General features: G+C 42.4%; 1 protein-coding gene across 1 annotated transcript; it reads left to right on the plus strand.

Annotated features, from left to right (window-relative positions):
* Nucleotides 1–9,203: 9,203 nt before the first annotated feature.
* On the plus strand, nucleotides 9,204–9,908 carry LOC120453329. The gene is made up of 4 exons (XM_039637990.1): nucleotides 9,204–9,263; nucleotides 9,322–9,477; nucleotides 9,530–9,697; nucleotides 9,753–9,908. Exons 1-4 carry the CDS (start codon nucleotides 9,204–9,206, stop codon nucleotides 9,906–9,908), a joined length of 540 nt encoding a protein of 179 aa, XP_039493924.1.
* Nucleotides 9,909–12,588: the final 2,680 nt, after the last annotated feature.

A 12,588-nucleotide genomic window follows, 5' to 3' on the forward strand; every position in this document is an offset into this window, starting at 1 on the left:
ATGCGGCCAAATAGGAGCTGTCACACGCACACACACACGTCCCTTATGCGCTTTTGAGTGGACCGACATGGCACGGTACGGCTTAATCAACTTACGACCAAACAAAAGCCCATATAAATTATTTAATTAATCCTTGGGTTTCGCTTTCGCCCAGAGTGTGCCCATGTGTGCCCAAGTGTGCGTGCGGGCAATCAATGTCATAAACGCACACGTGTAGGTGTGAAACAGTCTGCCATGATTGTGATTTCCAATTAATTTTGTTGCCTACTTTCGGGAATTCCTCGGAACTTCTGCGTCTTTCGGGGGCAGCGGGGCAGCGGCATTCCGGGGCAGGTAACTTGAGGTTTGTGGGCTGCGAGAAGTTTGACGAGGATTGGCACACACTTTTGGGAAGAGTGGGTGAAGGTTCGCTTGGGCTAATAAGGCGATGACACTAGACTTAAACAAATGTTTAATTACACCTGCATTGGCCTTTTGATAGCTGAATAATTAATACAATTGGGGAGGTGGAAAGGTTAGAGAATACAGCAAAAAAGCCACTGCTAAAGGGTAATGGATTTTGAATCTTTAGACAATGTTTTATTCAAGTAGTTTCCCTTTTAAAATGCCCGCTTTGTCAGCTGTGGATAACCTTTTTGTATAGAGAGAAACACCTGCTCCCTTTTGCTCCACCTATGTATATAGACAGACTAAAGGATATCCTGGATATTCAGGAACCATAAATATTCATTGCCTGGCCAGCGGCATGGGCTTAAGCTCACAATCGAATTGGCAAAAGATGCTTGTGGTAAGAAACTCACCAGGAATATCATTGTCTGCCCCCGGAAAATCCCAACAATACATCTGCAGACAATCCAAGTTCATGCCGACACGCACTAAATCTTTGCTTTCATGTTTGCGTTTTTGTTCGCAAATGAAACGAACGAAAACTAACCCTTCATTCCAGGCCAAGTTTTTCCCACCACACAAACACACTCGCACACACACACTCACACACACACACACACACAAGCATTGTAGAGAAGAGCCGAAAAACCTTTAGTGTAGTGGATATAAATCCCTGCCACATGCCTTTATGCAAAGTTTGGATTAAGTTTTGGCGAGCAGGGAGGTCCTGGCAAGGTCCTGGCAGGGCCTCCGAAAGACCAAGGACCAAAGGACCAAGGACCGACCGCTTCTGCATGACTGCCCAAATTTGTAAACAATCAGAGAATGTGTCAACTTATTTTTTCAGCCAAAATGCCGAGCAGAGCGAACAACAATGGCAACACAATCTGATGCCTGATGCCTTAAGTAAATACATAGTTTGAAATTTGTTTTGTGTGTGTCGTCGCCAGTTGGAAAATTCAGTTAAGCCGCTTACCGAATTTCGTATTTCGTCCTCACTATAATAGCATCATAATAGGAAGCGATTTTAACTTTTAAACGCTAAACGCATTTAAATTGTACAGCAATAGTAACAAAAACAAGCTCGGTGACTCGGTGATTTGCATAAGTTTTTTTGAGTTTTGAGGGCATGGCATCAAATGCTTTTTGGCCAATTATCGTTGGCAGAGCGTAAAATGAACTTCCAGTGCAGTTTTCAATTGCAAAAGAAAAGCAGACATGCACACACACATGCAGGCCATTGCTATTGATATTGATCCCTTTAGCAGGACAATTGTCGGACGAATAAATTGGATTTCGTGTTCTTTGGCAGACTGGCATCGAATTGTCCCATGTCTGATAACATTTAATTTGGCCCACTACTTGGTGAACTTTTCGTTGCGAGACAAAAGCTTTCCCAAGTCGACTGGGCAAACAATTAGTAAGCCAACACCAGGACACAGCTCGCCTTTCAAAGCCATTTAAATCAATCGATCGGCCACACTTTCCCCCAATGAAAACAACCGAGTGGCAAAGAATCACATAGAATCGCATAGATTCGAGTTGAAGCAACAATGGCGAATATTATTGCGGTAATCATATCTGTTTTCCATCTGCAAAGCTTCCGCAGCAAAGGCTCTTTAAACCGCGTTATTTCGCTCGTTTGACTAACAAGCAAATGGGCATTTTCGAGTTTATGCAGCAGAATGTATTCAGAAAAAAAACACATTTCAAATCCCATTAGAGCACCTTAAAAGATAACAGCTTATGCCACTTTATAAAAGCTGATTAGAGGGGTAAGCATTCACATAAATTGCAACTTAAGAGCTTAAGTGCTTAATTAATTATACTTAAAATCCATTTGAAATTGACTTTCTCTTAAATTCAAAGGAGCCTGCAACTCGGCCACATGAGCTCGATCGTTCAGCAGTAAATTCAAGTTTTAGGCAATCTCTAAGCTTACTTTATTGCACCCACTAAGCCCGACCAACTTTGCGAATTTCCGAAAGTTGCGCTACTTCATGATATTGCACTGGCATAAACTTTGGGCCCCGAGCCGGGTATCCAGGATGTGAGGCTATAAATAAACTGCCAAATGTGTAAAGTTGCTCCACTCGAAAAGGCAAACAAGGGCCAGAAATGCGAAGGGCTGAGTTGAGTCCCGAAATATGTTTGTCATTGTTAGAAGCGGCACTGCGGCAAACGATACCGTTGTACTCGCATCACCAGCACGTGTGCCAGGACATTCCCCATCTCCCCATCTACCCATCTCCCAGCTCCGAAAAGGATACACCTCAAACAGGACGAAATTTCCCCAGTGACTGACGGACAAATTTCACATTTTGTGTCAAAACTCTGCTGCTGCTGCTGCTGCCAGGAGTCGCAGGAGCCGCATCAGCAGCAATAACAGGACACATTCAATTGCGGCAACCGCAATACAGACACTCATTGAGTTGGGGTTTCCATGGATATGGCTGGGAGTCTGCTCCTGCATCACGGAATATTTTTACCCCTTACTGAGCTAAGAAATTTCAAAAAATTATGCTGTGTTAAAGGGAAGATAGAATTCTTAGCAAGAGGTTTGGGTTGCTTACCAATTTATTGTTCCGCGTAATTGTTTAAATTTATGGTTCAATAGTAGAATGTCAATATAATATACAATCTGAGTCCTTTTAAGTCACATTCCAGCTGTACTGAGTCAGTAAATGGGTAAGTTTGAATCGCAAGTCCCACTTACCGAGCACCAACATATTTTGCATATATTGGGAAACAATAAATTTTGCAGTAAGAGCTCCATTGTGGGGGTGTCACTCGATTTGGGCGACTGTGTGCCCACGTCCGACAGAAGCTGCTGACCTTCGACACGGCTGGGGAAAAGGAGGAAGTCCAAAGACAAAGGACCCAAAATCGCCAGACTGTGACAGCTGCGGGGCTCGGATAACTTAAATGGGTTAAAAGGATATGTTCCTGGCTCAGGCTGCCCGCTCTTCCCACTTCCCACTTCCCATTTCGCAATTTCAATATAGAAAGCAGAAAGGAAAAGCTTATTAAACGCATGAGTTGTCGAAATTGAATTTTCTCTGACCGAGTAGAGAACTATGTGAAATCAGAATTGAGTGCCTGCCCCTGCCACTGTCACCAATCGAAATGCAGAGGGATTTGCGGGAATAACTTCAAATGTCGACTTCGAAAACAATTTACAATTATAATGATAATCAATTTTACATTTCGCTTTTCTGCCGTTTGCAATGCAAATTGTTTCCTTCATCAGGCAAAAAGTAATGCCCAAGTATTTTAATGCTCGAGCGCAGGAAAAAAAATAAGTAAAACAACATTAGTGACTTGGCAGCAAAAAACTTTATCCTCGACTAGCTTTCGCTTTTCCACGGCGGCAAGAGCAATTTTTTCATTAAAAACCAGCAGCAAACAGCAATACAGCAAACTTTTGGCCCAAACAATTTTAATAAACATTCACAAAAATTTAATTATATGCATGGGCATTCGCAGTCGATCGCAGGAAATAGAGCCATCCAGCCAAAGTAAACATGGCCAGATGGAAAGTCGAAGATAGCGCCCACACAGGAAAAGCCAGGAAAAGCCAAGAAACCTTTAACCCGGCTGCTAAGCCGAAATTTAATATTGGAAGGCAATGAGCCAGCGCGCAATAAAAGCCGGGCCCCCAAAGGGATTGCGTTTGGAATTGCGGAGTGCCAATGGGTGAGTGGTGGTGGGGGGTTAAGGTTGGGGAGCATCGGCTTCAGGGGGTTAAGGACGGAACCTTGAGGGGCCGTCGGCCCCTCATGTGCTGCATTCAAATTGGGACTTCTCCCCGATTTCTTGTCTATTTCAGTGCCTCTTCGGTAGCAGCCAATAAAGTATGGTGGCAGTCAAGATACTACCAATACACTGAAAGCATTATAATTATAAATTATAAATTATAATTAATTAGAAATATAAGATATAAAGTGGTAAAATTTGCAAGTGAGTTCACTGTTGTTTTTTGTCAGTTCTTTCTTATAAGTAAGTAACTTAATTGTGCACATACCTTTCCTTAGTAATTTGTTTGCTATTTGTTTTGCTATGTTGCTCTAGCTTTCTCTCAGTGTACCCCTAGTCCGTGAGTCGATCGACAGAACCCAAAGGGGTGGCGAGGGAGGGGAAAACGATGGAGTCGTTGGCGGTAAGCGTTCTGTTCAGTTCTGGGCTTTGTTACATAATAGGTGAAGTTTTATTGTCGAAAGCTATTAAACTTTTCCCATCAAAAGCGTACGATGTTGCCACACGGAAAAGGTGTAGAGCATTAAAGTTGTGCCAGTCAGGAAGGCGGAAAAGTGGAAAAGCGGAAAAGCGGTCCAAGAATCGCAGGAGCAGACCCTTGGGTAGTTTGGGCAATGGCTCTGATGGTAATGATGATTTTGCGGTCCATGATGGCTGTTTTATATGCACACACGATTAATTGATTATATATACTCCCCAAACTCTCAAGTTTTGAGTATATACATTACTAGCCAAAGAAAATGAAACATTAAACACGAAAGTTCCATGGATTTGCTTTAAATTTGCGGCATCATCGGATGACAATAATATGTTGGCCACATTCTAACCCCAGGGACGGAAAAACAATTGACTCTTTGCGTTGGGCAAGGGCAATCGCCTTGTTTTTCCTTTTTTGTTGCCGATTGTGATTGTTGGCACTACACCACTCCACTCTATCTTCGATTTGTGTTTTTCATGCCATGCAGTCGGGGCACGCATTGCGCATAAAATAGCTGCCACAGAGGGATTTCGAGGGGGCTCACTGGGAACTTCAGGGGGCTAGTTGCCCCTCAGAAGTTCCACTTCATTTGGGGCGTTTGCTTCGTGTGCGGTTGATGTCTACATTTTCCGCATGTTGGTTAAGCACTCCGGCAAGTTGCTTGTTTTTCCGGTTCTCCTGTTTTCCTGTTTTCCGGTTCCACCGGTTTCAACGCTTCCGCCAATATTTTTTTTGCCCCCGCTGAAATTGAAAAAGTTTATGAGCAATTTTAAAAGTGAGTTTCCGACTTACTGCTGGTCCGAGATCCGAGATCCGAGATGGGGTTAATTCGGATTTTGTGTCGAATGGTGCTAATGAATTGGCTCGTTTGCACTTGTGGCTGCACTGCTGACCTCCGACCTCCCACCACAGCCCACCACGGCAGTAAGCACTTGAAATGCAATTAGTCAGTGTACGTGGCCAAAACCGATGGCAGGGGCACACCGCAAAGAAACCTCAAAGCCGAGAACATTTGCAAATTCGTGTATACATATCAACATATGGAAATTAGGGTGGATATCAGGCGTTTAGAATGCGGTTACTAAAATGTCACATTGTCTTTAGGGAAATTTTCATTGAAGTGGAAGCTGAGAAGTACCCTTGATTGCCTATAAGGTATTATTATTTTTCTTAGGGTATACACTAATATATATATATTCAACAGATATATATTCCTGATTGTTCCTTATGTTTACCCAAAAGGACACGATTTATTTTTGCTTACAGACATGGGTCGGCCTTAATTGCCCTCCAAGGCCAGCTATTAAAGCCAGTGGGAGTTATGTGTTCTAATTGCAGCTTGTACATGTGTTGTGTTGCACCCTAATTCAAGTTGTCAAACATGCACCCATACCAGTGTACCAGTGTACTTTACAGCGCACATCCACGCACACAATCGCATGTTCGGAGAGGAAGAAATAATGTTGATGCAATAACATGCAACTTTGACACCATCACAAGTGCAAAGGCCACCGAAAGGACTCTATGCTGTGTGTGTGAGTGTGCGTGTGTTTGTGTGTGAGTGTGTGTGTGTGTGTGTGTGTGTTTGGGTGAGCGAGTTACATGCTCTTAACGTTGATTTGTGCATCGACCGTAGGATCTGAAGCCAGTTCAGAGGCACTTGCACGTCCTGCTTACCCCACTTCAGTTCGCAGGACTTCACAGGACTCCAATCCTCTTCACTCCACTCCACTCCTCTCACTTCAGCTTACTTCAGCTGAGCACGGCTAAGTTTCATTTGCAATTTTCATCTGCAGCTGTTGCAAAGTGCACGGCACACAAGCCCAAAACACAGAAATATCATTCCGGAAAACTGGGGAAACTGGGAAAATGGAATTGGAATTGGAAGTGCAAGTTCAATTTGTAATTGAAATGCCGAGTATCTCTCGCTCTTGCCAGCCAAAATCTGATACCTGACTGAACTGAGTGAATCAATGTTTTGCAAATCTATAAATTTTAACATTCCATCTTATCAATAATCATGTTATTCCAGCTATTCTTAGCCTTGGATGCGGATGGCCACAGCTGTCGGCTGCCTTTCCAAGCGATTTTCCCATCTTCCATCTCGCAAGCCGGAAAATGCAATTAGATGTAATAAATAAATATGATTTGCAGACGAGGAGAAGACGCGAGACACGCCACAGTGAAACGCAAGAGGTATGGCCATTAAAATTGTCGGAGCCAAGGAGTGGAAACGGAATTATTACAACGGGCTATTAAATTATTTTTAATTGGCCGCCCGCAAGCAAAGCTCAGCGGAAATTGAATCAAATGCTGAGAGCCACTCACTACTCACCCCACTTACTACCAAGGTCAAAGTTCGTAATTACTCGATATATTTTCGCCTGTCTACGTCCTTTATGGCACATTAACTACAGGAACCCAGGACCAAAAGGATACCCGGTCTGGTACAACTCCGTGTACCAGATGTCCAGCCATTTGAACTGAGCGAAGGGGTCAGTAATTATGACAACCGCAGTCATCGGATTCAGGCATTCAGGGGACCGACAATGAAGCGCTCCTAATGGGTAATTAATTGGTGTGTTGATAGTTCAAAAACCACAAGAATTCGGACACATTTGTTTGAACATTGGCGTGTTTTCTGCGGAACTCAATTAGCGCGCAGCATTTGCAGTCACCAAAATGAAGGGTGTATTTTCTAAATGTATAATCTTTAAAAACAAATTCGCGAGCAACGCGTCAAATGAACCACGAACGGCGACACTAAAACTAATATATTAATCTTGCCAGGTTCCAACTCATGAATTTATTTTATCGTCTGCAGTTCCAGCCCATAAATCATAATCAAGGGAACTTTGGCACCTGAAAAAAGTTCTGGAGAAGTGCTCGTGGGAATGAGAAGCAATAAAAATGATATTGCCTGTCAGGCGGAGCCAAGGACAAACAGTGAAATCAATTAAATGCATTTTCCAAAGTCCCAACTCATCTCATTCTCGCTTCAGCTTCAGCTTCCGCTTCCGTACTCTTGTCATTTCGTCCATTTTCTGGCTTTGCTCGTTTACCTAAGCTTTAAGTTGTTATAATTTATGGCGTCTATAATTGCAGCAATTTGTGCGATGCGCCAGGTAGGCACAGCCCCCAATCCTCCCACACCCAATTTCCACCTGGACGTGCTCGTATTTGAGAAGGAACTTATATACAACGTGCTACACATGACCCCACAGTCATGCTGAGATGCACCGGAAAAAAGGGGGGTAATGATCCTAAGCGTTTCAGTTTTATTCACACAAACCATTGGTGTTTGCAAATTGCAATAAAATTAGTGCATTAATGAATCAAAAGCTGTTTGTAAGCACGCTGCAATTTCTAATCGAAGTTATGCTCATGTAAAAATATGCTCGCAGTGTGGAAATTGCTTTTCTTCATCCATTTTTTGTCGTCTCCGTTGCAGGCAAAATGTCAGCATCGTTCAGGACCTCTCTTTCTCTTTCTAAGGCCCCCTACCCGTCTCTTTCTCTCTGCGGTCCGGGCTGCTGCTTGATTGCACTTTTAATTAACTTTTTTGCGAGCTTCCCAGCTTCCCGGCGTCGGATCCTTTGGATCCTTCGGATCCTGCTCCTGTTTCAGCTGCTGCCAATTGTCGGCACTTTGTGCTTTATACTTTCGCCTCGTCATTAACAAAAAGCAAACAAGTCGAGCGCGCGGCCCATAAATAATGGCAATCTCGACCGCCCACCACCCACCGCCCATCGGAAAATTATTTGTAGACAGTTTAAGCCACATCTCGCGCTTTCAGCTTTCGGCTTTCAGCTTTCAGCTATCGGCATTCGGCTGGCAAAGCCATAATTCCGCCCGCCGGCCAATATGTTAATTCAATTGGCCGCATTGTAATCAGCGGCAGCCAAATGGTGAGTGCCGCAAATGTTTACGGATTCCCTCAGCTCACCGGATTTCCAGATACGAACATTCCGAGTATTCTCCCTGGCAGGTGAGTATTGGCAGTGCAGGCACGCGTAATGTTATGATTGGAAAATGAAAATCATTTACGTGAGCAGCCAATTTGCAGCTCATATAAAGCAAATCTAGCGGCAGTTGCATCACCCACAGCAATTCGGGGAAATCGATCGGTTTGCCGTTTGCCGGCTTATCATGTGTGCAAATTAATGCGCCCAACGTGATGAGCATGTCGATGGCTTCCACATCGTAGGTACCTACCTATTGACCTGGTCCAGAAAACTGGCCAACACGGCCGGCAAAACGAGGTAATCGATTGGTGGTCGGGTTCCTGATAAATAAAGATTAAACCATTTAAGCAACCAAATGCCAATAACAATGTTCAGTACTTAAAAAAGGTGAACGATTACCATTACATACTCGATTAAATTGGCTGAATGCTAAACATCATACTAATAATAAGGAAACAAATATTTCATATTTATTTGAATCCATTATTAGGGCTAACTATCCAAATCACTCGTTTAAATATATAATTAATCATATATTCCGATTGAAAACTATGCGAATGTCATTTTTGTTCGAGAACTAAACAACTCAGTACTCGATTGGTAACCAAAAATGGAAGATGAGCGCCAAGGAAATATGTCTAATTTTGTCCGTCTTTTTATTTTATTCAGCCATGAAAGTACTTAAATTTTCAAAATAAATTTGAATCAACTTTTTAACCTGAACACGTTTTCTAGACCAATTCACTATTTGAATTTACGAACATAAACTGTACTTCTATTGACATCAAGGTGGGAGAATATGAGTACTGCTATTTAAAGTCGATTAATCGATCTTACAAATATGTTTCCGGGAAATATAAGCTGCATCAAACTTCTTTAACGCACATTAAGGTAATTCAATTAATAAACATGCTGATGATAATGATAATTAACATACTTAAAGCTTACTTTTATGATGTGGAAACGACTCAATGGATACAAGCCTTTTCTCTTCAACGTTACAGTAGATGCATGCAAATTTCTCAAAAATCCAAAATCAAGCCCGGTAATAAAATACATTTATGAATCATTTACCACATATTCTAATATGAACCACTCATGTCCCTTTTCGGTAAGTAAAATGAAGTACCCTTCCAGTATGATGTACATATTATTAAAATATTTAGGGCGATGTAATTATAGACAAGCTGCCCGTTGGTTTTTTGAATCACCGAGCGACTGAAATTCTTCCCATCCCTGAGGGCAGTTACCTGATAGAGTTTCATTTTTCTAGTCTTAATTCTAGTTTTGCAAGGACACAAGTCTTTTTTAATATTTCATAATGGTGACAAAAGTTATTCCTTACCTTTCGATTATAAGAATTGCAAAAATAAAAGTTCAATTACTTGGGAGTTTAGCAGAGCATTCAGCTTAAATTGTTAATACTATTATCAATAGCAGTAAAAGTAAATCCCTTTGGTTACTTTTCAATTAACAAGATTTTTATGGACTTGCATTAACCCTCAATAAAGTTAAACACAAAATTGGCCCCAAACAAAAGGGGAAAATTGTATAAATGAAAACTAAATATTTACTTTGGGCCCTTGTTATTGCTGCCAACTGACAGCAAGAAAACAAAGAAAATTGAGAAAAGGTTTTCCCGGCAACAAGAAACCAGCGCTTATCTATGAGCGTTGAGCGCCCAAATAAGTAAGTCAATAAATCAATTCAATAAAATTTGTGCTGCCTTTTTATATTTGAAGTTTTTGGGCGCTGCTGCTTTTGGCAAATCCCAAGCAAACAAATGTGAGCAGGAAAAACTTTCGGCCTGGCAAATGTTTGGCACTCAGTAGAAAAAACAATGGGGCTCGGGAAAGGGTCAAAGGTTAAGAGGGAACGAAGGCTTGGACCAGAAAGATACATAAGCACTGATAACTGAAAAGTTTATCAATTTGTAAAACGACAGCCGCAGACATAAGGAGTTTTCCCCGGAAAAGTGTGGGTGTCGTTTTGCTGAGTTGACTCGAAGAGCTTTTCGCTGGGGTTTCTGAATCTGCTGAGCTTTCTTCATGGACATTTGTTGCCTTTATTTGCTTGGAAATCAATGCAAATAATTAATTTAAATTAAGTGCTGCCTCAGAGGAAGTGTTTGCTTTGGTGTGGTATTTTCTTTTTCTTTGGCCACTGAATGGCCCACAAATCGGCCATCATTCACACATAACCCCATGCCTGTGGTCACATAACTCAAATGAATTGTTTACACAGCGCCAAAAACTAAACAGCAACAATTGCGATTGCCGAAAAAAAAAAAAAAAACAGAAAATTGGAAACAATGAATGAAATGTTTGCGTTACGTGTCAATATTATCTTTTTTATTTCACTGCCGTTTGTTGTTTATGTGCAAAAACAGAGAGGAAGCGCCTTTTGGCCCCTTCGGCAATTTGGCTTTCTGCGTGCGAGCATAGAAAACATTGTTTTAAAAATACTTGGCCAGTGCGCGGCTATTTCGGCACTTCTATTTTGGCCATGTCTAACGCAGCAAATGTATATCGGCCCGAAGACTTTGTGACATGCCGACACGCCGACATGACGAAACGGGTGTTCAAAGTGTCAGGCGCGAAATCCGTTGAAATGCGAACAACTTGACTCAACTTGACTGGCAAATTATTCAGCAAATCCCCAGACCCACTTGCTCTGCCATTCCTTAGCTGTGGCGATCGGCAATCGGCTAGTCTCTAGTTTAGATAATCTTGAGGTGAATCAATTGCGGGTGTCGTCCACTTAATCTCGGCTGACCAGCTGACCGACCGCAGTTGTCTCGCCTCTTAATTGCGCCCAAAATGCGCAGCCAGCGGTATTTTTGGGCTATTTCAATATTATTTCAATGCAGATTGGATGAATATCATTTTTGTAATTGCTGATTGGTTGGCTAATGGGATGCTTATATTTTATATGATGTGCCTAAATGAATATTTCATTTACAACCCCAAAGTAAGCCATATTTAAATAACTATCTAAATGGAAGCACAAAAATATGTCACGAAAATCTGCCACACATATTAATGTTGTTTTAAGTATTGAAAGTACATAGTGACACTTATTGAGCTCTTCTATTCCGCGGCGACACTTGCGAATGTTAAGTACACCTCTAGTTGTACCCAGTATCCATTGGATGCGAACGTTAAGTACCCTCTAGGTGTACCCGGTATCCATTGGATACGCCGCGAAGGATGGGGGGCTGGACTGGTTGAGCTGTCAGCGCTTTTGCCAAAATTTCGCCGCGGGAATGCAATGCTCTCATCGGTTCTCTGTCCTGCCCCCCTGCACCCCCTCCGCACACCCTTTCAGAACACTTACAGCCCCCCGCTGCCCCCACTGGCCCCTTCCGCCCAACGCCCAGTCCCACCCACTGGTTAGCACCGGAAAGTATTTCTTTCTAGTCTGCGGCGGTCGTGTGACTCGCTTTTGTCTCTCTGCGACTTTCGACTTGCGGATTTGCGGGGGCGTCCAAGTAAAATCGTCTCTGCTCTTTGCCAAATCGAACATCCAAGTGCCATCGATGCGCATTTCGGCTGCCAGCGGGTGCATTGCCATTGCAATGGATTCCGATTTGGATTCCGATTTGGATTCGGATTCGGAGATTCCGAGGTTCAGAGATCCGGACGAGCCATCCTTCCCAGCATATATTATGGAACTGTCTGGCTGTTGAGCGATATAGCGTTTCAGCAGCGAAATCGTACATATCAATTGACCATCGCGACAAACAACATTGATGGGGCAAAAACACACATATTGTTTGTTTGCTTGTGAGTGTGTCTTGTATGTGGCCATCCACACAGAATGTTGCTTAAATATTGCCACGCTTCGCATAAAAGTTGCATGAAATCGGTTCCACCAGCGAAGCATTTAAATGTGGTGCAGAACTTCAAATGCGCTACAAAAAAATTATATTAAACTATTGAAATAATTTTCCAAATAATTGCCAAGAAAGTATTTGATCCTTAGATACATAAATAATTTTAG

The sequence above is a fragment of the Drosophila santomea genome, chromosome 3R (assembly GCF_016746245.2).
Source record: "Drosophila santomea strain STO CAGO 1482 chromosome 3R, Prin_Dsan_1.1, whole genome shotgun sequence".
NCBI lineage: Eukaryota > Metazoa > Arthropoda > Insecta > Diptera > Drosophilidae > Drosophila > Drosophila santomea.